The 27,339-nt window shown below is 35.9% G+C and overlaps 2 protein-coding genes across 7 annotated transcripts; one reads left to right on the forward strand and one right to left on the reverse strand.

The window, feature by feature from the left end:
- The first annotated feature begins 1,602 nt into the window (after positions 1 to 1,602).
- Positions 1,603 to 19,659, forward strand: rufy3 (RUN and FYVE domain containing 3). 6 transcript variants are annotated; one of them, XM_084115598.1, is made up of 19 exons: positions 5,839 to 6,163; positions 8,512 to 8,571; positions 10,022 to 10,195; positions 10,551 to 10,668; positions 10,744 to 10,845; positions 10,948 to 11,071; positions 11,221 to 11,285; positions 11,384 to 11,449; positions 11,558 to 11,627; positions 12,159 to 12,251; positions 12,438 to 12,521; positions 12,646 to 12,813; positions 13,290 to 13,387; positions 16,400 to 16,519; positions 17,677 to 17,800; positions 17,897 to 17,973; positions 18,067 to 18,091; positions 18,191 to 18,268; positions 18,901 to 19,659. In XM_084115598.1, the coding sequence occupies exons 1-19, from the start codon at positions 5,986 to 5,988 to the stop codon at positions 19,042 to 19,044; spliced, it is 1,968 nt and encodes a 655-aa protein (XP_083971724.1). In that variant the 5' UTR covers positions 5,839 to 5,985; the 3' UTR covers positions 19,045 to 19,659. The 6 variants fall into 6 exon arrangements, with proteins under 6 accessions (XP_083971723.1, XP_083971726.1, XP_083971725.1 ...); XM_084115597.1 differs by lacking the exons at positions 5,839 to 6,163; positions 8,512 to 8,571 and adding an exon at positions 1,603 to 2,193; XM_084115599.1 differs by lacking the exon at positions 8,512 to 8,571 and having other exon boundaries at positions 5,573 to 6,163.
- A 629-nt stretch (positions 19,660 to 20,288) lies between these two features.
- Positions 20,289 to 26,855, reverse strand: grsf1 (G-rich RNA sequence binding factor 1). Its single transcript, XM_084115603.1, has 9 exons — positions 26,504 to 26,855; positions 26,265 to 26,406; positions 23,971 to 24,126; positions 23,689 to 23,823; positions 23,466 to 23,604; positions 22,658 to 22,776; positions 21,015 to 21,100; positions 20,698 to 20,833; positions 20,289 to 20,581 (listed from the first exon to the last, which is right to left on the reverse strand). The coding sequence occupies exons 1-9, from the start codon at positions 26,711 to 26,713 to the stop codon at positions 20,526 to 20,528; spliced, it is 1,179 nt and encodes a 392-aa protein (XP_083971729.1). The 5' UTR covers positions 26,714 to 26,855; the 3' UTR covers positions 20,289 to 20,525.
- Positions 26,856 to 27,339: the final 484 nt, after the last annotated feature.

Raw genomic sequence — 27,339 nt, forward strand, 5'->3', positions numbered from 1 at the left:
TCATTCATATTACCAGATTTTTGTCTAACCAACTGCACACTGTTGGGCATAATGAAAAGCACTCTCTTTAGTATGCTTTGCCATACTACTAAAATAGTTCAAATTGTAGAAAATTCTACAGATTGTTCACACATATTTGCAGATACACACACATGCTGTTGAAACATTTTTTTCTTTTTTTTCTTCTTTTTTTTCTTTCACCAGTCAGTGCAACATATGCACAGCAGATATATTTACATTGGACTGAACAAAAATATGCTCACAAAAAACAGTAAACTGTTGAAGTGTTAACAATGAACCATTGAGGTGTTTGGTCAGGTGCACACTTAGCTCATGTAGTGTCATTTTGAATGGCAGTGTTTTGAAAAGGCAAACATGTGACTTTATGTCAGATTGTTGTGTCTTATGCAGAGAACTGTGTTCAGTGCATTTAAAAAGTGCCATTTTGAAATGCAAAATGTGTGTAAAGCAGAAAATGTGTTTAGACTTTTGGAGACTTGAGAAGAGGTTTTGCTCTCTGTGTGTCAGTTTTAATAATTGTGCTGTCATTTTAGTGTGCTAGCAATTGGAAAAAACTGTAACTATAAAGTTATAGTTTTGTCCTTGTAATCATTATTTTAACGTTAATGGGAAGATTTTCCTCCCATTTATTCCCTACTACTTTTCTGTATGTTTTCATCATGTTTTTTTTTTTTTTTTTTTTCAGGGTTTCCAAGACTATAGGGTTCCTGATGGAACTGAATGGGGTTCATGAGTTTAATGAAAATCATAAAAATGTCAAATTAAAATATATATATTTTTAAATAAAAACAATCAAAATAAAACTCTTAATAATTTTTCTGCATGCTATGTGACCATTAACTGACATCATACAACAGTGAACTTAATTGTATTAGTAGTTATTATTATTATTGACTTAATTTTATCATTGACCTAACTTATTAACTTAAAATCTCAAGGAATAGGCTACTTCAAGTAAATATATTAGGTCAAAGAGGTTCATACAAAAAAAGTTAATCCCTGCATTGCATGTAAATATTAAATGATGTGAATTTGTACATTTTAATGTGTAAAAAGACAAAATACTTCCAAAGAAGAAGTAATACATGGTTAAATGATTCACTGAATGATAATTAAATAATACTAATTAATGTGTTTGTCAGGAGTTGATTAGATATGCAATGTTGCAATGTTGAGAAAACTTTTCTTAAAAGTGAAATGATTTTTGTAAAACCAGTGATCAAATGCTGCGTGGGTCTCAGTTTTCAGTAGACCTACTCATGACTAGTGGCTGGTCTGTGTGTGCAATTCCACAAACCTGGAATAATAATATACAAACATCATATAGCCTATTGTTATTTTTGCTTATAGGATAAGGAAAAAATGTAAAAAGAAGTAGAAGGGAGAATAAATGTATTATGTATGATGTACATGTGAGGATTACATGTAATCAATAAGAAAGTAGCCTAACTAGTCTGATTACGAGTATTTTAAAATGTAATCTAATCTAATTAATTACATGTAATTTTGGAATCAGATTATGTAGGCCTAATCCAGATTACATGATGTAACCAGTTACTACCCATCACTCCACACATGCTCATAGGCCTACAGTATACTGTTGTGAAGTGGTTGTGAAGTTATTTATCGTCCCGCTATATTGAGGTCAAAGTGTACTGATGCTGCTGCTGCTGCTGTTCCTTTAAATGCTCTCGCCCAGCTGATCTTCTACGTCATGCTGTATGACCAACATTTTTTATTTATTTTTTGTTTGGCTGAAAATTTAGAAACAATACGGCTAAAAGATGCCGAGTCGTAATATATAACTATCATAAAACAGTCTTGGATAAACATGAGTTTGCTTCACACGAGAGCTGAATGGGATGACGCATAGTGGTCACATGAATTTTGAACTGAAGATGGCGGACCAGAGCTCAGGAGCATCGGAGCAGCACAGCGCGGAAGTTTCCGAAACTTTAGTGTCATCTAATGAATTTCTCAAACCCCACATGAAGGACACCGATGGACATGCAGTCAACAGTCCAGAGGAGTCGCTTTCTCCGGCCTCGGTGATTTACTTTAAGGAAGCGCTAACTTATAACTCAAGTATACAGTTTACACAGACGAGCACTTCTCTTCCTTCACCAGTGCGATATGAATTCCAGATTGAGAAGACTAACAAGAAAACAAGAAGTGAGTATATGATATGATCGTCTGCATTATGGGTTTATTTAATAAAATGTGATGGTGTCTGCTTCACTTGAACATCCAGCAATATTTGACAGGCTAAGCCTTATGTTTCAATGTCAACAACAGCGTACAATGACAGCCACTGCAGCGTTTATGCAAGCTTGCATTTTGCTGTTCAGTTTCAGGCTGTCTTTCTTAGAATGGTCGTTTTTCTTGAATTTCTGACTTCTAATTCTTCAGCAATAAATAATACACCGATGGCACAAACTGTCATCAGCTCGCATGGAAACAACAGCTGTTTTATGGATGTAGATGAATATCATCTCCACTACAGTCTTAAAGGGATAGTTCACACAAAAATGCCATGTAGCCTACTCACTCTCAAGTTATTCCAAACCTGGATGAATTTCTTTCTTCTGCTGAACACACAAAAAAGAAGATATTTTGAAGAATGTCAGTAACCAAAAAGTTGATTAGACCACTTTGACTTCCATAGTGTTTTTTTTTTTTTTTTTTTTTTAATACTATGGAAGTCAATGGGGTCCATCAACTGTTTGGTTACTGACATTCTTCAAAATATCTTCTTTTTTGTGCAGCAGAAGAAAGAAATTCATAAAGGTTTGGAGCAACTTGTGGGTGAGTTAATGATGAGAGAATTTTCATTTTTTGGGTGAACTCTCCCTTTATTGTCCACAAATAATACACAGGTCAGATAAACTCTTAATCTTTGAGGTCATGTTCATGATGAGAACTGCATTTTTAGGTTTAGTCTGGCGGTTGTAATTATTAGATAGTTGTTTATCAATTGCTAGTGATTTTGCATTTTGGGGTTTCACACTGAAAACGGTTGGAATGCGCATGTGATGCTCAAAACTGTTGTCTGCGTAATTCGTCACTTGGTTTTCTGTGTTTTTAAATTAGGCTATGCTTTTGCAGTAAAACATTGATTTTTTTAATCCTCTGTGGTATAGTGGCCATTACACTGGACCGGTCTTTTAAATGCCATTTTTAATAATTAATGGTCTATGATGTCACATCCAATCACCAATAATTCTGTTCTTTTTATATCATTGCCCACATCCAAATATGCATGCTGCAAAAAGCAACATGAGTATGTCAACAGATTAGGGTATCTGAATACATAGAATTCATGAAACCATATGCAAACAATTCTTGGAGGACATAATGCATCTGCTGAGAAAGAGTGGTCCAAAAAGCAGATAAAATACTGTGCCAACCAGATCATGTGCTCAGGAATGGATTTGTTCTCATGCAGTCAGGTCGGCGGTATTATGTGCCAATACGAAAAACGAATCACTATGCAAACTCATTCATTCCCTCTGCTATAAGATTTTTAAATGATAACTCATAACTACACAAAATGGCTCTTGTATTCCACTGCTTTGTTCTGTCACTGGCAGGTGAATGTGTGTGTTGTGCTGTGTGTGTGTGTGTGTGTGTGTGTGTGTGTGTGTGTGTGTGTGTGTGTGTGTGTGTGTGTGTGAGATTGTTTGTATACATTTTTAACTTTACAATTCTTATATTTATTGTGTGCTAATAATTTTAACTTTAACTTTAACCCTTATTGGATGGGTTGGCTGGAGAACTGAATTGCCCCCTTGGGGACTAATAAAGATATCTGAATCTGAATCTGAGATTTTGTGTGCAAGTGTGCAACCAGTTAACAGTTCGCTGTCCTATAAATCTACTATAGCTGACATATTTGAGAAGCTGAAAAATAGTAAATGTTAGGGTATTGTGAGCCAAGAAGTTGTTGTTGGTTTTATGGTTAAATTGTACTTGTTAAACAATAACTGAGTAAATAATTTTCCCAGTTTTTATTAGTACATTACAGGTCAAATAACATGTGAAGCAGAATTACAGCACTGGAGAATGTAGCATGTGTCAGGGTTGTGCTATGCAAATGTGCTATTTTGGAGTGCAGCTTTCTAGAAATGCATACATTTGAAGAAGGAAATACGTGGAAGAAGTGGAAATGAAAAATAATATATATTATTTTTCTTAAATCAGACCAATGTAGCCCATTGTCTCTTTTTTGTTTATTGCAATTTGTGAATTAATGCAATGCAGTATTATGGTTCATTTTCTGTAATGATTTATCTCACTAAGATTGAGATAAACTGATTCAGTATTGCATCACTGAATGATGACATTACTCTCAGGTGAAAATGAATTTGGTATTTTCATTTACATGCCTAGTTTTAGAGATACAACACTACGATACACATGTTTGGGGTCGGTAAGTTTTTTATTTAAATGTTTTGTTTGTAAGAATTCTCTTATGCTCACCAAGGCTGCATTGATAAAATCATATTATAGTCATATTGTGTAATATCATTACAATTTAAAGTAACTGATTTGTGAATATATTTCGAAAAAGTCATTTTTACTCCTTCTGTGATGGCAAAAGTTGAATTTTCAGCATCACTAACTAGTCTTCAGTGTCACATGATCCTTCAGAAATCATTCTAATATGCTGATTTACTGCTCAAGAAACATTTCTTATTATTATCAATGTTGAAAACCATTCTGCTGCTTAATATTTTTGTGGAAACCATGATACAGTTTTTCTGTATCATGTATAGATAGTCTTTTCATATATAGATTAGAAAGTTCAAAGCAACAATATTTATTCAAACTATAATCTTCTGTAACACTGTTACTTCTGATTCATTTTTGCGTCCTTGCTGAATAAATGTATTCATTTCTTTAAAATAATTAAAATAGTTCAAATTGAACGGTAGTGTATTTCCGTACCCAATATGTGTTACACAATATGTGTTATAAATGGATCGGTTTCCTGCATGAGTGCTTTTCTTTTGTAAATAATTAATGAGGTTAATAGATTACTTCTAATATTCAAACCCCATTTTACATGACTTTGCAAATGAGTTTCTTTTTTTTCAAAGGCATTTTTTTTTTTAAAGGCCTACCTTGTCACATTAATTTCTATATATCTACAACACTGTTCCAAATGGTCAGCAAAAATGGTCACACATATGATGCATTGTGTCTGTAGAATTTTAGCTACTTGTTTGTTTCATACACAGTTTAATTTTACACTAAGTGCCATCTTGCTCCTCCTAAAGATGTTGTTCAGTAAACAGCAGCTTTATCAGCAGTGTTTTGGTTCTCAATCAGTAGGGCTTCCACACTTCTCTTGTTCAGCATTTGGATCATTGGCAACAGCTCCTCCCCCCCCATCTGACAGGCCTCTCGGGAACTGTGCCCCCTCCACCATCTGCTCACGTGACTCCCACAATTCTCCTCAGCATCACGGCGGCCATATTGGTTAACACCCTCCCATTTGCAGCACGTGCAGCCAATCCAGTGAATGCAAGCAGCTGGGCTGTAAGGGAGGGAGAGAGAGAGAGAGAGAGAGAGAGAGAGAGATATCTCTGATTGTAGCTCCACTGAGGCTCATACAGCATCTCAATCCCCTGGCTGTGCTGAGCCAGAGAGCACTGAAGCCTTTATTCACACGGAGGATTTTAGCAGTCGCTGCTCATTCGCAAGACGAGGCCGTTGAGCCCCAGAAGAATAGCATCCTTTCGGTCAGGTTTGGCGTGGACTGCTGGTTGATTTTTTTTTTTCTTCCCCCTTCTTTGTTTTCCTTGTCTCTTTTTTCCATCCTCCTTTGTCCTGGAGAAGACTCTTGCTTGGACTGGATTTTTAAAAAGAAGTCACTATTTCTATTCCCCTGCACCTGACTCTTTGCTGACGGCCGCCATCGAAAGTGTTGTTGTCGTCGCAGCAGCGATCAGCTGAGTCACCATGTCTGATCTGACTCCCCAGAGCGATGCCCCCACCCCCACTACTGACAAGATCACACAGGCTGCCCGAGAGACCATCTACCTATGCAACTTCCGCGTGTCGGTGGATGGGGAATGGCTGTGCCTGCGTGAGCTCAACGACATCTCGCTCACGCCTGATCCCGAGCCTGCTCATGAAGGTAGGCGCGCACAGCATCACTAGGCCTCCGTTGCTCTTATCGTACTGGGCGGTGCTGGCCCAACCTTCCACCATCATGCTCTCAGCGTTCCCGCAGGCCTGCCTGGAAATGTAGTTTTTATGGAGCACAAGTGGTTGTGAAGGTTTGTTTCCCACTGAATGATTTGAATGATGCTATTCATATGCTGTTTTGTAGTTAAGTTGTTCAATTAAATTGTCACGTCGAACAAATTAAGCATGTGCATCACACTTTTGGGAAAATCCACCAGAATGAAAGTCCCTCCAATGAAATAATAAAAATAAATCAGTTTTTGACAAACTGTAACTCCATTTAGACTATTATTAAGATATTTGGATTCTTGATCATATATTTTTAAATGACTATAAAGGCCTGTTCACACCAAAAATTATGACTATAAAGATAACTTTAAGGCTAATTATATTAGCATACATGCATATGAACTGTAACATTCTGTTCTTAGAGTTCTCAGAGCTTCTCAAGCTCTTTAAAGTCAGGATTCTGATTGGCTGTCCATGCTTTTTATTGTTCATTAGCTGGAAAAAATAGTTCTGAAAGTGATTCTAATGATGTTGTGGTTATCAATAAAGCTGTGCTATGGACTTCCCTATTCTCAGAATTAGAACGATTATTAAAATGTTATAGTTATCGTCCTTGGTGTGAATGGGCTTAACAAATGACTTAATATAGTTTGATGACCCCCCCCCCCCCCCATTTTTGTTGTTTTTAATAAAAATAAAAGGCATTTTACAAAATTGCTTACAATTTGTTTTTTATTTTTTCACTTTTGTAAAGAAAAAAATATAATGCACTATATAGTTTTTTTTTTTTTTTTTTTTTTTTAATAGTGTTGACTGAGTGTTGAGCTCACAATTGTTTTGCTAATCCAGTGCATTGCTGGAGAGTCACAGCTTACTGTGCCAAAGGTTAAAAGAGGACATCAGGAAACACAGTCATGTGGACACAATTTTGTTGCCTTGGAAACGTGCCCGAGAATCCTACTCAATCAAATGTCTTATAGGGATTAGGGCAGTAGAGACCAGAATCTACATGTTAATAGCAACAGTTATCTCAGTCTAATGTGTTTTCTGTGCATTGAGTGAGGAGGAAGCAGGCATGTAGCAAGACAAGGATAAGTCTGTTTACAGACTTGTCTAGTAGTTGTTTATTTGTCATACATTTCCAAGAATTGCATCACCTTTGCACTGCGTGACTTATTTGTCTCCTCACTATCACATTGTAATAAACATATGGCATAAAACAATTGATTTTGACTTTGACTTTAGGTCAGTTTCCAGAGCCAGATGAAGTCAAGACAGTAACTTTTCTTCATATATGTTTTATAACAAATGTTCTCTTCAATTAATCCATTGTGCAAATCAGTAAACATTAGTTAGTTGCCATTTTCCCCTTGGTCTGTTTCCCTGCTTGCAGACATTCTTTGTAATGCACTGCTCTTCCTCATTAAGTGTCATTTGATTTTTGTCGTCGTTTTTTTTTTTTTCTTCTCTTTTTTTCCCCCCTACAGCTAAGTGACAAAGAAGATCTTAAAGGGATAGTTCATCCAAAATGAAATTTCTGTCATCATTTACTCACCCTCATGTTGTTCCTAATCTGTATGACTTACTTTTTTCTGTGGAACATAAAAGTAAAAAAAAATGTTAGTAACGAGATAGTTTTGCTTACCATTAACTAGTTGGTTTAACTACCATTAACCATTAACTAACTCTTTTAGTTAGAGTTACCATTAACTCTCCATATTAATTATGGAGAGAAAAAAAAGACTAGTGACATGAAGGTGAATAAATGAATGACATATTTTTTTCCTTTTTTTATGAACTATCCATTTAAAGCCATAATGAAACCTTAAGGATATGATTTCTAGCGCTGTGGATAAAGATGAAATATTACATTATTTCCTCTGAGGCCTTCTGACAAACAAATGGATTTAGATAAGATGCAATGAGTCTTCCAGGGCAAGAAGAGCATTATTTGAGCCCCTTTGTCTAGTGTAGTCAAATGACTTCATAGTAACTGTCTTCCAATCCAGAATTGCTGACATATTATAGTGGCTCTTAATGACCATCAACACTCTGCGTGCTATTATTAGTCTCTGTTATAGTGTTTCTGAAGTTATTCACTAGGAATATATTTGCTCTAATGTATGACAGTGAGAATAGAGAGAGAGAGCTTGGCTCTGTAGATAAGACTCTACAACCAAACATCCTACAACATGATGTGTCTCTTGTTGTTGCTTTGTTTTACTCCCATGATGTGCATGACCCAATCCTTTTCTGCTTTTTTTCTGTTTTCCATTGCCTTTTGCAAAGACTCATGGGAGGATTTCACAGATTTGGTGGAGCAAATGCAAATGCTTGATGAGTTTAAAGGTGCGTATGGTGGCATCACTCTCCCCAGTCCACCTCATCCCCGCCTCGGGCACCATCCTAAAACCACAGCAGGCGTGGCCGCGCCGCCCTGTCTTTACCGAACCAGCCTCCCTGAACAGCACATTCGCACCACAGCTTCCGAAGCTTTACCTTCTTCATGTTCTTTTGTTGTTTTCTTTATCTGTATCTTTTTCAATGTCTTATCTCCCTTCCTGTTTTTTTGGTTTGATGTTTCCGTCAATAGCTTTGTGTCTGTGACTTTTTTTCTTGCTAGCTATCTTTGTAGCTAGCAGAATATCTGGCTACCCATTTGGCTGGAATACTCTCGTCTGGCCTGTTTTCTTTGGCTGTCTCACTGCCCCACCCCATTCTCTGGCTGATTTGACTTTTTTATCGCATGGTTTTGCCAGCATTCATGCTAAATTTCTGGCTCTTTGGATTTTCTAAGCTCTTCTAAGCTTCTAAAAGACATTCAATGTTTATGATTCAGAGACTTCTTATATATCGATAAGAAAATCTCTGTCTTTACAGACAGACTTTGTTTTTTTTGTAGTTTGTATAACCTTTGGCTTGAGAAGCGATGGCTAGACTCACTCTTTCCTTTGTGACTGTGTGAAGCTACACCAAGAAGGTCTTTCATTCGTACCTGTTGAAAGCTGTCTGTTGGCTTTCCTGTTAATTTCATGGCCTTTGAATGTATTCATTTTTGTCTTTGTATTAGCGATTCTATACGATAATATCAAGCTCTTTGAACGTCTTCATTTTTAACTTTGCATTAGGGAGTCAATGTGCTGTGAAAAATGACCCAATGAAAAGTAATGAGATTTTTTTTTATTGTTTTGAGCTATGTAAATGCACTGAGATAATGAGAAATTTGACTAAATGCCAAGTTAGCTCATCTTGGCCCATTTATAAAGTCAACCCAAGCAATCTTAAAGGAAAACTCCTCTTTTTGTTTTATCAGTCTTTCTCTTTCCCATTGCTGTGCTCATAAAAATGTCACTGCTATTTGCTAACAGACATAGATTGAGAGTCTTGATGATGAAATGATTGCATTACTGTGGGTGTGTTTTGGATCAGACAGGGTGAGGCTTGAGAACTGAAAATTGGTTAACTATAGATTATGTAAGTTGTGATGCATTGTAAGGTTGGATGGATATTATTTTGAAAACAGCTGCAAACAAAACGATAATTTGTTGTATCAAGACGCTGAAAATTGTATTGCATGTTGGAATGCAATCAGTCCGCATCTGATGCATTTCAAATGGCATCAACCAGAATTTCTTTTTTTTTTTTTGTGCCAGGTTTAGAGGAAACCATGTAGTCGTAGTCAATGGACAGTTCTCTAGTCCAAACTCTCATATCATGTTAAATACTGTGTGTAGGGGAAGTCACAGTGAGAGAATTGTATCATATCTAACATAATGTCTGAATTTCTGTTTTCCTCCAGATCCCAAAGACCCCATTGCCATCGAGAGGCTTAACCTGATGAACATGGCCAAGCTGAGCATCAAGGGCTTGATCGAGTCCGCACTGAACCTGGGCCGCACGCTTGACTCGGACTATGCCCCGCTGCAGCAGTTTTTTGTCGTCATGGAGCACTGCCTGAAACATGGACTTAAAAGTAAGCAGAAAAAATCCCAACCATAATTCCACTGTCCGCAGCAGAGTAATCTCTGGTCATCATTTATGTCCTTTACGTAATAATAATAACATGATCATTTGTTCATTAATTTTGACAGTTACTGATTGCACAGTACTTTGGTGTGTTGTGTATACCATTTATAATCCCATAAGTACAGTGTACCAGTGGGTTTTGTTTTGTAATGCTTAACCTTGACAGTTATTGTGCAACTACACCATGGTTGGGACATTTAATGTACAGTACAGTGAAACCAAGTCTTTAACAGGTTTATTTCTTTGTCTCAGTCTGTCTCCAGGTTTTCTTTTTCTAAAGTTCTCCTGTTTTGTTTTTTTAGGTAAGAAGACGTTCCTTGGTCAAAATAAGTCTTTTTGGGGTCCTTTGGAGCTTGTAGAAAAGTTGACTCCAGAAGCTGGTGAGATCACAGCCAGTGTCAAAGACCTTCCTGGGCTCAAGTAAGAAAACATCTTCAACCTGAACGTGGTATTTTATTTTGTGTTTCGAAATCTGAAGTTGTTCTTTTATCTCAGAACCCCGCTAGGAAGAGGCAGAGCATGGCTTCGCCTGGCCTTGATGCAGAAGAAGCTCTCAGATTACATGAAGACCATCATCAACCGAAAAGACCTGCTCAGGTACAGTTCCTGCCTTTGGTCTTTAATATAAAAGCTGTAATTGTGGTCTTGCAATCCAGTTTTTTTATAGCGTCTTATATTTGCTGTTGTTGCTTTCCTCAGTGAATTCTATGAACCCAACGCTCTTATGATGGAGGAGGAAGGAGCCGTGATCGCTGGGCTGTTGGTGGGCCTGAATGTCATTGATGCTAACTTGTGTATGAAGGGAGAAGATTTAGACTCACAGGTTAGTTACTTTTTACTGAACACAAGCAATGGAGGACAACAGATGATAGAACAACTTTGCTGTCAATGTTATTTTCTAAAGTGTGCTTGCCAAAAAGTTAATTTATTTGTTTTTACAGGGTAATAAGATCTCTTTTACTCTGTTTATAGGTTGGAGTCATAGACTTTTCCATGTATCTGAAAGATGGAGCGCACAGTAGCAAAAGCACAGAGGGGTAAGTCTAAGTTCAACTTCCTCAATGGAAGCTAGTTGTTTTAGTCTGACAGCTTTTGGACTCGTTGTGAAAAGTCTAAAGCTGCTCTTTGCTTGCAGCGATGGACAGATTACAGCTATTCTTGACCAGAAGAATTACGTGGAGGAATTGAACAGACATTTAAGGTGCAGTTGCTTTACCCAACATCAGCCTTGTGGGTTGTGATTGTAAATAGCTGCTCATTTGGAAACCATTAGCAATCTCACATTGTCACTTTAATTCCCCTTTCCCAGTGCGTCAGTGAATAATCTGCAAGCCAAAGTGGATGCGCTGGAAAAGTCCAACACAAAACTTACAGAGGAGGTGGGTTATAATTATAACTTAATGGATTACTGAATTCACACTACCGTTCAACAGTTTCTTATGCTCACCTAGGTTGCATTTATTTGATCAAAACAGTAAATAGTAAAAACAGTTAAATTGTGAAATATTATTACAATTTAAAATAACTGTTTTAAAATGTATTTTATTCTTTTGATGGCAAGGCTGAATATTATTATTCAGTTATTCCTCCTGTCTTCAGTGTACCATGATCCTTCAGAAATCATTCTAATACGCTGATTTGCTGCTCAAGAATTTTTCTTTAAAACAATTTCTCATTATTATCAATGTTGAAAACACTTGTGCTACTTAATAGCTTTGTGGAAACTTTGGTACATTGTTCAGTATTCTTTGGTGAATAGAAAGTTCAAAAGAACTGTATTTGTTTGACATCTTTTGTGAAATTATAAATGTTTTACTGTCACTTTTGATCAATTTAATGTGTCCTTGCTGAATAAATGTATTACTTTCTTTAAAAATAAATAAATAAAATAGAATGTTCTTGTTACTTAGCTTGCTGTCGCAAACAACAGGATCATCACTCTGCAGGAGGACCTGGAAAGAGTGAAGGAGGAAAGTTCTTACTTAGTGGAGTCTAGTCGCAAGGTGAACAACATTGTGTTGAACCCACAGTAATATCACTGAAGGACTGACTGTTAATCATTCAATCAAACAACAATGATTGACTGCATATTACTCATTATTTAAAAGTAAACCACAAGCTTACTTTTATAAGCACTGTTTTGGTTTCGCTTTGCTTTGTCTGATATTTGACCTGTGTTCCTCCTGAAGGCACCAAGGGCAGATGGTACTGCAAACGGTCAAGTGCTCGGAGAAACTCGCAAACAGCTCAAAGAGGAAACTCAGCTCAGACTGGTGAGTAAAACATTAATGCTTGTGCGTGAATTGCTCATCTTCAAATTCATCTCTGATGTGGGTTCTTCAAAGAATCGAGTCAGAGTTCTTTCGAGAAGTCTTAAGAGCCTGTGTGTGTGTGTAGGATGTGGAGAAGGAGCTTGAGGTGCAAATAGGGATGAAACAGGAGATGGAGTTGTCCATGAAGATGCTAGAGAAGGACATCTGTGAAAAACATGATGCTTTGGTGGAGCTCAGACAGCAGTTAGATGAACTGCGTACACTCAACCATGAGCTCTCCGTTAAGTCACAGGTATGAGAGGGAAAAAAAACAATTTACAGGTTTATCATGGGAGCACACTCTTAATTATTTATTTATATAGACATACAAAAGCATTGTGTAAGCACCCATATTAACAGGTTAACCTATGGTGGAGTGACAACGAAGTGATTTGATTTGACACTGCCAATTTAAAGAAGAAAGTAGACGTACGGTGCCAAATCACATAGTGTGTTGAACTTGGCAGAAAACTAATTTACTAGTGTAATCTAAATATTTTTTTGAGATATATACTTTTTATGAAGCAACATAAAATAATGGGGTAACTAACCATCCATTGTTTAAAAATGCTGGACTTTCTATTCCTTTGTCTGAAATCCTTCTGCTGCTTCACGTGGCTTTTATAAGATTAAGAACATTACAACTGCATTAGTACTGCTCAAATCTAGTGTAGCAAAACTGCATTTATTTTTGATGTAGCATGTTATTGGTGTGTGTCTGGCCTGTAGAGCTCAGAGACCGGTGCAAAACAGAAGAGTGACATCATCAGCCGCTTGGAGGAGAAAACAAACCAGATGGGGAGCATTATTAAACAGCTGGAGAGCAGGTGAGAGAGTATAAGTACATCAGCACAGCATTTACACATGACATGGATACTGTAAAAACAAAGTCTAAGAGCACTAGTGAAAAGGCCTCTTGTTTCTAAAATCTGATTTAATACACCTTTTATTACTAAAACTTTTTCATTACAAATGATATTATTAGTATCATAATTGTAGTTCTAAGTAAAAATGCAAAGGAAGAACATCTGACTGTCTGTCCAAAGTCAAATGATCAATGCCACAATTTTTATAATTTGATCTATGACCTAAAAATAGTCTTGATTTAAAAGAAATTAGATTTTGAATCCCAGATGTTATGCAGAAAGAATACAGAATAATATGATTCAGTGATAATGCTTAATTGCTTTTACATTTGATTTATTGTTAATATATTATGACTGAACATTAACTAAAGAACAATTTATATATTTAATATTTATGTACTGTATATATTTATAAATTAACATTAAAGGTGCCGTATGTAATATTGACAGCTAGTGGTTGAAATGGGTACTACAGTCCAAATTCAAAATATTGGAGAGGGTTATTTCTCCTGCCCGCTCCTCCTCAGACTTGACGCTCACGCGGGTTGCCAGTTTAAGGACATGCAACAGGAATGAGTGCAATTGACAGTGGAAGGCAATGAGCCTAACACTGTAAGTTTATGAGTTGATTTATCCGCGTTTTAATATGCCTTTTTTCATAGAGGTTTTAAGATGGATGGTGAGGCTTTTTAGTCTAGTATAATCTGCGATCTCTGACCCAGTTAGTTTGCTGGCTTCCATGGCTACAGTACTGGCAACCTGGGGTGTCGAAATACTATTGGGTAATTGGCAGTGGGCGGAATCACACAGACCAAAACAAAAACAGAAATTCCGACATTTCAAAGTAGAATAATTGGCTGTAGCGTTGTTTTTCTTAGACACTAGAATGTGAACTTGGCATGTTTCCTAAATATCTGCAAACAAATGGTATTTTTATGCTATAGTGCAGTAAAACAAAATTACATATACGGCACCTTTAATCTAAAGTATGCTTTTAATGATTTGTAGTTAAAGTCCCCCTGTAATCTATAATTTTATCCCTTAAAACTCATCTTGATCACCAAAATGACATTTTTCCTTGAAAAAAATCTCCTCATGCCTTAAAATAGCTTGAATGTAATTCTACACCCTTGCTTTATTTAGTATACGCCTCCACTCACTCGCACCAGCTCAGAGATCCACTCGTTGACAATCACACGTTGACGTGATTGGTTACAAGGTAGTTTGTGACGTCAGAAACACCAGCGATTTCAAACTGCGTTTATGAGACCGTCTTTGGTTCGCTGCAGTTTTAAGGAGAAAATACTCAGCAATGGTGTTGACAGTGACTTATGAATTTGCACATGGTTTGTCTTAAAGCATATTAAAAACACTTCATATACATATAAACAACATTAAAATCTTGATTTTCACCACAGGGGGACTTTAACAATATTAATCTAAAGTTAACACATTGAACCTTATTGTAAAGTGCTACAGTTTTTTATAGCAAATGAGAAATTAGATTTTGAATCATAGACTTTCAATGTGGATTTTTGAATCCCACTGTTTATAACAATAATTTTCCAAGCATGAATTGTTCAGGGTGGGCAGATTTCAGATCGGTGATCAAGAATTGTTTCGATTTTTAGAGAAACATTGCTGCCTCCCACAGGTCGTCAACAGTCTGTTTCTAAAATATTTTCTGCTCTCTGTCTCTGTCTTCTCTTAATCCCTTCTTCACTTTTACCTGTTCATTTGACATTTGTTGCATGCTCATTCTCTTGTGTTTCTACTCATTTTTCCTGAGCAGTGAGAACGACATGGCTAAACAGGCACGAAGCTTGAACACAGCTGCTGGAAAACTCCTTCAGAGGCAGCAATAAAACACCGGATAGTTTCCAAAAAAGCCTAAATTAAAGGAAAAAAAAATCTGATCTTCAGTTTGATTTCGCATAACATAGATGACTAGGGTATTTATTTTATTACTGGGTGTCAGATCCATTACCGTTATTTTGTCTTGGAACCGGACTGAAAACTACAGATCTTGCTTCTGCGTCAACCCTCATTTTTCAATATTGTATGCCTGATCCAGTGCTCCTGTCTTTAGTCTCCCTCTGTATGTTTTAACCGAAGTAAAATGCAGCTGTTTTGGCCAATCTTAGAACAAAGATGGCAGACGTTAAGTTTAAGCAATGGAAATGCATCTCTCTTATATCTCTACTTCTCAATACTGGAAAAAAAAGAGGATAGCAGGACACTTCTCAAAGTTGGTGCATTATAAAAACCATAAAACACTTCAGTCCAGCACGGGGGAAACATTCCTAACAAAAACGTACAATCGTTTTATACTCTAGTCTATATGATAGTATGCAACACCATATTATTCGGTTAATTTTGGTTGATCTGTCAAAAATCTTTGACCTGAATATTTGACCCTACTTGCTTAAGTTTGATGATGTTGAGTGCTTTGGATGCCCAAGCTAAACAAATGAACTGAATATGTTTCTTTCAGGCATATTCAGGAGGTTATGTTAGCTTTTTTTTGCAAGAAATGATGTTGAGTGCAAGATTGCGTGCCTGAATTATTTGACAGCTTATTGTAAGCTTAATTGAAATCTGAATTTGATGCAGTGGTAGTTGATGCCAAATGTCGAAGCTTTGGAAAGATATTTGCGACACCAAGCTTTACAGATTCTGCAAAAAGTCTGGATGATGAAATCCACTAATTTGTGAATGGACTGAAGTGTATGTAGACATAATATAGATGTGAACTGTAGTACAAATATAGCTTAATAAAAAAAAAAATCAGACACTTGTCAGACTGCTTTGTCTTCTTGAGTATTTACAATTTCTGCTGCTGTCCTCTCTAGCTGTCTTTTAAGTTCCTCCCTCAGTTCTTTTTTATGCTTTTATCATCTTCGTTTTTCCATGGCTTTTTAGTTTAGTTAAGTTTTCATTTCACCTCATTAAGTTAATGTGGCCCAACTTCAGATGTAAGAAGGCAGAAAGAGAGCGGGACCTGGCGGATGAGGCCAATCGACTGTTCAAGCAGGAGTTTGGGGACAAGATTGCGAGTCTGCAGCAAGAGGTTGAGCAGTTACGACGGCAGAGGTACTGAGAATATGTTTTGTTTCATTGGCTAATATCTAGAAAGCAAAAGATCTGGTTCGTTGTTAATTGATTCATTACGAATAATGTTTATTGAATAATAATGGTAATTTCTACATTTACAGTACTGTTCAAGAGCTTTGTGTTAGTCAGATTCAAAAATATTAAGCAGCACAACTGTTTTCAACATTGATAATAATAATAAATGTAAATTTATTAAAATCAGCATATTAGAATGATTTCTGAAGGATCATGTGACACTGAAGACTGGAGTAATGATGCTGAATATTCAGCTTTGCCATCACAGGAATACATTACATTTTACAATATATTAAAATAGAAAAGTATGTAATAATCTTTTACAGTATTACTTTTTACTGTATTTTGATTAAAAAAATATGAATTTATTGTTAAACCAAATATAAATTTAATTATAAATATACATTTTATTATCATTATTGTTATATACTGACTGAAGTACATAAGTTAGTTGTCGTTATGATTGTATCAGATGCCACGGCTAATGTTGTGGAAATTATAATCATCGCCTCATGAAAGTGTTATGTTAAAGGGATACTCCACTTTTTTAGTTTTTTTGGAAATAGGCTCATTTTACAACTCCCCCAGAGTTAAACAGTTGAGTTTTACCGTTTTCGAATCCATTCAGCCGATCTCCGGGTCTGGCGGTACCACTTTTAGCATAGCTTAGCATAGATCATTGAATCGGGCAGGACCATTAGCAGCTCTCTCAAATAATTGACCATATATTCGATATTTTTCCTATTTAAAACTTGACTCTTCTGTAGTTACATCGTGTACTAAGACCGACGGAAAATGAAAAGTTGCGATTTTCTAGGCTGATATGGCTAGGAACTATACTCTCATTCCTGCGTAATAATCAAGAAACTTTGCTTCCGTACCATGGGTGCAGCAGGCGTAATGATATGACGCAGCGCAGAGAGATGCTAATGTTCCTGTCTGATTCAATGATCTATGCTAAGCTATGCTAAAGGTGGTACCGCCAGACCCGGAGATCGGCTGAATGGATTCGAAAACGGTAAAACTCAACTATTTAACTCTGGGGGAGTTGTAAAATGAGCCTATTTCCAAAAAAAGTGGAGTATCCCTTTAACAATACCTTGTCTTTCTTGGTGTGATAGATGGATTTTGGAACAAGAGCTCAAGAAATGGAGAGAGCATCCTGGAGGCCAAACTTCTGAAGCTCTGTTAGGAAAAACGCCTCCGCAGAGAGACATGAGGCAGCACGTGGATGACATCAGAAAGGCGAGACCTGCTTTCCACCTATCACGCCATTCAGTTGCTTTCACTATATGTTGTGTGCTGTTCCCTGAAATTCAGAGTCTTTTTGTTTTTATATAGGAGTTAGAGTCTGTCAAAAAAGAAAATTATACATTGCGTACTGCACTTGAGGACAAGTCAAGTCTAAGTTCCAGTTTGTAAGTCTATCTTAAATGCAGAACCAGTTGCATAAAACTGAAATTATTTACTTCAATGTTATCAAAGTTAAACTAAAACCGTCTTTCTCTCAGGACACTGTCACATGAAGATGAACAGGTACATTTGATCAGTTATTCTTCTATTATTAACTTTTTTTATTAAGTTCCATGCAATAATTTCTTATTTTAATATTCACGAATTTCTCTTATTTGATAGGACCAGTCTCTTTATAAAGATGATGACCCTTCCATCTGCCCGATGTGTGAAAATCAAGACTCTCTGACTACACCCAAGGTACCAAAGCAATCCAACATTAAATTTTAATAGCACGTCATTATTGAACTACATTTCCATTCAAATGTTTGGGGTCAGTACATTTTGTTTTAAAGAAATTAATACTTTTATTCAGCAAGGACACATTAAATTGATCAAAAGTGACAGAAAAGACATTTGACAGAAAAAACATTGTGTTTAAAATAAATGCTGTTCTTTTGAACTAATTAATCAAAGACTCTTGAAAAAAATATAAGTTTTCACAGAAATATTAAGACGCACAACTGTTTTTAATACTGATTTTTCGAATGATTTCTGAAGGATCATGTGACACTGAAGATTGCAGTAATGGCTTCTAAAAATTCAGCTTTACCATCACATAAATAAATCACATTTTAAAATAGAAAAGTTGTTTTAATAGTAATTCACAGTATTAGTTTTAACTGTATTTTTGTTCAAATAAATACTCATAAATTAAATTACACGTACTTTTGTTCTATCTATCCATATTCCCGTTTTTTCCCCCCTCACAGACTAAAGCACAACATAATACATGTTGAGCACTGTTTTGCGATTACAGTACTGTTATCCTCAGTATTAAAACTATGGAATTGAACTGTTTTACAAGTGGTGTATCTTTTGAACTATTTCAGAGGCAATGCAAGAACTGCAGTGGCGTGTTCTGTGAGAACTGCATGGCTAATGAACTCCCCCTGCCCTCCTCCATCAACCCTGAGCACGTGTGTGACGTCTGCTACTCGCAGTTACTGCAGCAGTACGGGTCCTCCCCATCCTGAGGTCGAGCACAGACTGTCCTGTCAGTAGCTTTAACGGTTTATCAACGTAAATGGGGCTGTACATAAATTGCACATCATATTCTGGATCATCTATCAGTTTCGGGCATCTCAATTATATAACATATCAGTAATTATTTTTTTATTTTTTTTCCACACATTTGCCAAAAAAGGATGATTTTTACCAGCTCTTTGTTGGAAATGCTTTAAGAACGTATAATTCTTGCGGATGAGTGAAGCTGTCCACCAAGTGGATTTATGCAGTTCTTGTACTTGAATTGTTTCCATCAATTAATATTGCAAGTAAGATGATACAACAACATAATATTGATGTCTTAATAAAAAAAACCTGAATTAAGATGATCAGTTGTAGACAGGATAGTATTTTCAGCTTTTTGAAAACTATGCACTGAAGAAGGCACATACATTAACATTTTAAACTCTTTTGAGTCCAACGATCATAAATTGTGAGAAAAGATACAGTTCAGACAAAACAGCATATTATGGAACACTACATTAAAATGTTATGAAATAATGAGATAAAAGGTAGTTTTATGCCTGACATGTAGTGTATTTTATTCTTATTAGCTATGCAATAAAATTTTATTATAATGTGGATTCTTCAGTCTAACCAATTTTATACATGACCAATATATAAATGCATGAACAAACATTTATGGCAGAATTAAATGTTGGTGGACTGGCTTGGTAAGCCTGGGATAAACAACATATTTATATCTACACTCACCTAAAGGATTATTAGGAACACCTGTTCAATTTCTCATTAAATGCCACGGCCTACCTGAGCATTGTTTCTGACCATGTCCATCCCTTTATGACCACCATGTACCCATCCTCTGATGGCTACTTCCAGCAGGATAATGCACCATGTCACAAAGCTTGAATCATTTCAAATTGGTTTCTTGAACATGACAATGAGTTCACTGTACTAAAATGGCCCCCACAGTCACCAGATCTCAACCCAATAGAGCATCTTTGGGATGTGGTGGAACGGGAGCTTCGTGCCCTGGATGTGCATCCCACAAATCTCCATCAACTGCAAGATGCTATCCTATCAATAGGGGCCAACATTTCTAAAGAATGCTTTCAGCACCTTGTTGAATCAATGCCACGTAGAATTAAGGCAGTTCTGAAGGCGAAAGGGGGTCAAACACAGTATTAGTATGGTGTTCCTAATAATCCTTTAGGTGAGTGTATATTTGAAGTGCATGAAAGATTTCACAAAGTTACAAGTACAACAACGGAACAGTTTATTTTTTATGTTTAAACACTGGACACTTCCACTACACATGACTATTGTGTTAACATTGTAACATGGAAATGAATGTCTGAAAAGAAATAACAGAACAGGAAATATCTGTAAAGTTCTCTTTTAATGTTGGTTCTATGTATTCTTGTAATATACTCATACATTGAATAACTTAAATACATTGGGATGCATTTACATACAGTTTACTTTCGTCCTATTGTTCCACCTTTGATGCTGATGAATTGAGGAACAACTCAATATATCGCTCATCTGGATGACAGAAAAACATAAACAAACAAAAAACATGTCAATCACTTCATGTTTATATTTAACATTTTGGGCCATATTTGAGTTATTTCAGAAGATCACACATATTCATTGCTTACTTATATACTCTCTGTCTTTGGACATGGCTGACACAGCATCCTGATGTGTTTTGAAGTAGGCTTCTGCCTCACCGGTGGGTCGTCCGTTAGGACTGTACTCTACAAGAACCTTCACCAGTCTGATGGGAGCGAAAAACTGGAACACAAATTACACCTCAGTCCTTCAGTACTGAGATACTGTACAAGGTATTAATAATTACAAAAACTATTAAAATCTGTAATTAATATTACACTCCTCTCGACCACCTTACTGACTAAGCATATGAAGAGCCAAAAAAAAAAAAAATCATGCTAATATATTCAGTATAACACTTTACCTTTACAATGTCCTCTGCTGTGGCTTCATATGGCAGACCTCTCATTTGAACAAGGTTCACTGTTGCTGATGTAGGGCTACCATTTGCTGTGAACAAAAATAAAGTCAGGGTATCTGCTGGGTTTTTACAATCAAATTTAAACTTAAGATAAAATTGATACTGTATGTGCAGGGTAGGGCAATGGCTATGGTAACATACTAAACCAGAAAATGACTGTAAAAACCATGATTTAAACAACTTTACAACTCAAACACACTTTTATGACGTTTTATAAAATGATAAACCTCACCTTTAAACCATTTTTTAAGAATAGGTCATTACATTTTTAATCTATAATATATTCCTAATTGTTTATATTTTTAGAATCCACATTAGCTTCCTTTTAGCATTTAGGACACTGTGTCTGCTGAGTAAAATTTTGATTTTCATATTGGTCTAGACCAGGGTTATTCAATTAAAGTTCACGGAGGTCCGGACAATACTATTTTGGGACAGTTACACATTTCCATCGTGGCAGCCATAGTACTATGTAAAAAAAAAAATCCAAAACACTCAAAATAGTCATCAAAGATGAGAATCTTGTGCCCTGAGAGCTAAAGCAACGATGTATTTTACTAATATTTACCAAAAAAAAAAAGTCATATCCCAACTGGATATGAATATATAAAAAGGTTAGACCAGATGTTTTATCAGGCTATTTTTATTGTTATTTTACATTTAGACACTTATGTGTATTATGGCACATAGAAGGTCATGGGACTGATAAAACATATTGGTGTAGGGTTTACCTCTCAAGAACAGTATGGACCATTTTTATATTTTGCTCAAAGTAATAAACTACTAAAAACAAACAACTTGCATAACATAATCATCAAAACTCTCATGAACAAAAACAAAGTTAACTAGTAATTGTTTTGTCTTTCCTTGCCATCTCTATATAATTTCCTAAATTATAGCATTGTTTATTATGAAATGTTTTATATGCTGATTAACAACGCTAATTGTATGGGGAAAACAACAAAACGTTTAAAGGTGCCACAAGTTAACTTGTCAAAAACCTGGTTTAGTCAAACGGTCATAGTCATCTGTATGACAGATACAAATAATTGTATTTGCTGGCTGCATTCTCGTTTTCTGCAGCGTTTTAGCAAAAGTATCTATTTCGCTGCTCACCGTGTTTCTGCTACTGTGGTTAAAATAACTGCATCATCTGCAGCTCTTAATGTGGCAAAGGGCTTGAATGAAGTGCATTTGGCTCTATATACAAATATTAGAGGATGTGGCGCTGAAAGATCATTACTATAACCCTGAGCACTTGTGGTGTGAACTTGTCCGTTGTTTTGACACGCTGCTGACTTTAAACTGTAGAAATAATAAAATTATGTCCCGCAGTCTGCATGCAACCAAGCCATGGTCCGCCATTTGAATACCACTGGTCTAGACTAAATTAAAACAGCGGACGGGCTGAATGATAATGCAAATTGATTAATAAAATGTATTCAAACTTTTTGATAAAACTGAATTTTGGATTTTGAACTTTTTAAGGACACACAGGGAAGATGCATGGGAGTGCACACAGTATACAAGATAAGTAATCATTTTTAAAGTCTGGATGTTAAGGGACACTGTAATAAACATCTTACCTGTTTTTATTCTGCGGGGCGTGTCCTCAGCTCCTGGTGTGGAAGCTGAAGTCTCATTTCGCCTACTTCCATACTGGACTTGGATCTCAGTTTTCCTGCTGGGAAAAATCTCAACATACCTGCATACGAGAAAAAAAAAAAAACCTTTATAAACACAGATCCGAAACATTTTAGTACATCTTAAATATTTTGCCATCAAATAGCTAAAAATTGGTTGTTTATTACCAAAAGTGTCACCTGAAGATGATAACATACTCAAAAAAAATCATACTTCACTGTGAAATTATATACATATAGCCTTGAGTGGGAAAATTTCTTTACTCAGGGTCATTAAGGTTCACACGACACCGTTCTTTACCTAAAAACTGAAAACTTTTTATGCGTTTTGGCCATTCATTTACACTTAACACAAAAACTTTTGAAAACGGGTTTCAAAGTACACATTCTTTTGAAAACGATGCCATTGTCTTCAGTGTAGACTAAAAAACACAAATTTGTGAAAACTGTGACATCATGTACATGCGTATGGGTGTGTAGTTTTTCTTTACAAAGTGACATCAACATGGCATGTAAAATACAGCGTTTTTAGTCGTTTCCACGGATCGGTTGTGAACGGGGATCGTTTTGACTATGGTGTACACGAAAACGTTTCACTTTTAAGTAGGATCGTTGTGGTGTAAACGTACCCTTAAAAGACTCATTCAAAGACAGCTGTGCAAACATATTTAACAGTTTCAAAGGAAAAACACACATATTCCTGAAAAACAATTTGCATTCTTTTGCGTCAAGTATTACTTGATATACCAACCTGTTTCCAATGACATCTCTGTCTCTCTTTAATGCCTTTTCAGCCATTTCCTTTGTGACAAACTGCACAAAAGCGTCGCCTGAGTTTCTTCCTTTCCTGTTCAGGACTATTGTAACTCCATCTTCGACAATATCCAACCCTGTTTTGAGAACATCAAAACAGACAAATGAAGCATAAGGCTTTTATCAGTGCAATGATGTTCAAATGTCACATTATCTCTCACCAGAGAAAAACTGAATGATGTCTTTCTCAGTACAGCTGAAGGGAAGCCCTCTGAGTCGCACCACTCCATCTGACTCCGTAATCGGCTGAGTAGCCTTTAATATGGCTTCAGCATCTTTGTTTGTTATCTCATACACTGAAACACATGACACCAGTGTTCACTATTTATCAACTCTATGTACAATTAAAAACATGATAAACGTGCGCGCACACACACACACACACACACACACACACACAAAAAAGAAAACAAGCATAGGGTATTTATTCAAAATCAGCTTACCCTCAACATAGCGCTGTCCCAGGTAATGCTTGTGCTGATCCAATGCTTTGCAAACGTCCTCTTCGTGCTCCAGCTCAATGAACGCCTGTCCTGTCGGCTTGCCGTTCCTGTTGTGAATTATATGGATTCCCTGAACTCCAGCTCGAATCCTACAATCTGAAAAAAAAATTATAAAAAAATAATAATCAAACAATAAATCCATAAAAGTGGAAAGTGTACTTCACATGATGAGCAGATTATATCAGAACATCTTCAGGACAGCGACATCCATACAGTGAGGGTATATGTTGACTTCATTTCTGAATTACTTGAATTTCTAAGGCCTCTGAATTATAATAATGATAGTTCATACTTTCTAAGCAAGGCCTTTTAGCATAATGTTGATGACGTCCACATTCAGCTTGCATTCATGTCTTTTTGCTGTGAAATCTAATGATTTTTATAAATTAAACCTAAGAAAAACTTTTATATTGCTATTAATATTTCAAGTAGAACATTTACTGGACTGAAGCAATGTGATTGTCCATACTATGGTCCATACATACAAATTAGGGGTGGAGCCGAACCCGAATACGGTATTCGGAAAGGCACAAATAATGTGTTTTTTACGAATACTTATTTCGAACAAATACTTAAAAAAAATATTTGTATTCGGGAACAAGAAAAACTTTATATCAAAAATCCACTTGTTGATAAGAAAGGAGGAAATGACACGGAAATATTTTGGATTAGGCTAATGTCACGTTGCCATAAGGGGTCGTTCACATAGCGCGTTTTTTGCGCGTGCAGATTTCAAATGTAGGCGCGCGGCAAGCGCGCTTATAATAGAAAGCAAGCGGCGCGCTTGTTTTTCCAGGCGCCTATGTTGGTTGCATAGCAACGATAGACGCGGTGCGAACTGCGCTCTCCATGATGACGAGGAAGTATCAGCAAAGAATTAATTGATTTCTAGTCCTAGATATATTTATGGAGATGAGAAATGAAATAAAAAGCCGTCATCATGTCATTAATATCAGTCCATCAGAAAAGCTGTTCTAGGCTTATTCTTGGCTGGATAACTCTTAGCAGGTTTAAAAAGCCCTTTTAAAATTAAATATGAATGCAGTTTTGGATTAAATAAAAGTACAGTCAAGTCAAATAAAACAAGTTTTATCTCCTGTATTTGGTAACACTACAATAAGATACCATTCATTAACATTACTTAATGCACATCTAACATCAACACATTGAGTGAACAATATATTTTTACAACATTAATTAATGTTTGTGAATGTTATTTAATACAAACACTTGATTGGTCATGTTTGTTCACTTCAGTCATTGTGCATTAAATAATGTTAACATAAATAATGTTAACTTTTGATTTTAAAAATGTATTTTTAAATGAACCCCAAGGAGAATAATTGCGACAGTATATAACTATTGTTTATTGTTAGGTCATTTTATCTAATGTTATCTAACAAATTGAATCTTATTGTAAAGTGTTTTTAATACTACAGTTTCCATCTTTGTAACCGTGATATACACTTTAATACATGTAAATTTAATCTAAATTAAGCTTTGGTACCGAAATTGGTACCGAGAACCGTGGATTTTCACTGGTATTGGTACCGAATACTGAAATTTTGGTACCGTGACAACACTAGTAGCTCTGTTAGCTCGGTAATTTAGACAATAGGCTGTTGACAGAGTAACGTTAACGTAGGTAATTACTGTTATGTTATTTTCTTTTCAATGACGTTCCTTGTTACATGTTCATTGCTGGATTTATGGAAAAACATCAACCAATATTGCATATCCATAATTATTATAATGGATATAATTTAAGAATACTTACACTATAATGTAAATTAGAAGTGTAACGCAAAAAAAAAAAGGATTTTTACACCTATTTTGAATTTTACTCGAATACAAATACAAATACAAATACTTTTCCCCCCTCAACAAATACAAATACAGATACAAATACCGGCTGCTTTGCACACCCCTAATACAAATAATGTGAAAAATAAAAGTTTGAAATATGTTATAACAGATTTCTGAGTAAAGTTTATTTGTACACCTCACACTGTATCATGGGCCAAAACATAAAACACATATTATGCAACATTTTTAAAAGATTTCGTTTATATATTTTGTCTAAAAGTTCAACAAACGGTTTCATTTAAAATGATATTTCTGACTTATTTCATGTAAGGCTTTTCAAGGTTAACACACCTTCAATTGACCAAATCAAACAGCATGTCTCCAAAATAATTTCTGAGACTGTAAAATATCAAAACAAGTAACGTTACCAGAAAAGAAGTTTATTAGGTCCTCTGCAGTACATGACCAGGGAAGCCCCCTGACCTGGACGATGAACACTTCCTTTGCTTGGATCTCTGGCTTAGGGGTGTATTCGGGTAGAGGTGGGTACTCATCGTCTTTAGATGGTGCCTAAAACATTAAAGGAATAGTGTCACGAGAAAAGAGGTAAACAGTAAATTGTGTCTGTGACAGTATTGAAAAGTTTGTACATAAATCAATCAGGTACCTCAATGGACAGGCTTCTTTGATATAGTGTCCATGGATGCTTGAATTCGCGGTCAGCTAAATATCTCGCTGAACATGAATGAACATACCGACCTCGTGCTAATGTAGACTGCGCAGTTTTGATATGAGTCTCCAGGCATGGAAACTGCTGCTGTCTCCTGATAGAGCGAACAAGAGAGAACAACAGTGCGCTCCTACTGAATGCAGACATCTTGTACTGTACAAAACTTCAACTTAAAACATGCATGAAACCTAAAGTAAACAGACTCGGTTAACACACAGCTCATTTGCCCCACAAATCACGTTGACCTACTGCGTCAGAGGACAACATGACGCAATTAACACGCGCCACTGTAACTTACTTGACAGTCCTTTCAAAATAATAGTTCTCTGTGATTGTAGTTCAAAACCGCAAAATACGCGTTGGATTTAGATTTTTTTTATTTTTATTTTTTATTGTGATAAAGCTAAAACAAATTATTACAACATTTTATGGAAATTATATACTTTTTATTAAGATGCAGTTTATCTTTGTCTAAACAGAAAAGTCTGTGGCCTGAACAGAAGAGTTTTCATTCAAAATTCGAAATTATTTGTACAGACCTTTTCACAATAAATAATCGCGAATAACGAATAAATAGAACGAACAATGAAACAATTGTAAAAAGTAATAATTTCTAATGATGTTAATTCATTAATTGCATTCATTTACTAAACAACCACAATTTAAACCCACAATTTTATTCTCCCAAATTTTATGTAGAATTTATCAATTACAGTTATCCATATGTTGAGTTTGTGGGAAATATATAATAGCATATACGTGTGCATATGCTA

This window comes from Abramis brama (genome assembly GCF_963993115.1).
Source record: "Abramis brama genome assembly, chromosome: 5".
NCBI classification, from domain to species: Eukaryota; Metazoa; Chordata; class Actinopteri; order Cypriniformes; family Leuciscidae; genus Abramis; species Abramis brama.

Coding starts and splice junctions, on each gene's coding strand:
- grsf1 (XM_084115603.1), bottom strand. CDS start 26,713: ATGTCTGCATTCAGTAGGAGCGCACTGTTGTTCTCTCTTGTTCGCTCT. Junction 24,127..26,264: donor CCTAATAAACTTCTTTTCTG/GTAACGTTACTT, acceptor TTTTTTTTTCAG/ATTGTAGGATTCGAGCTGGA. Junction 20,582..20,697: donor CAAAGACAGAGAGTATATAA/GTAAGCAATGAA, acceptor TCTGTCATCCAG/ATGAGCGATATATTGAGTTG.
- rufy3 (XM_084115597.1), top strand. CDS start 1,884: ATGACGCATAGTGGTCACATGAATTTTGAACTGAAGATGGCGGACCAG. Junction 11,450..11,557: donor GAATTGAACAGACATTTAAG/GTGCAGTTGCTT, acceptor CCCCTTTCCCAG/TGCGTCAGTGAATAATCTGC. Junction 17,974..18,066: donor TCAAGTCTAAGTTCCAGTTT/GTAAGTCTATCT, acceptor TCTTTCTCTCAG/GACACTGTCACATGAAGATG.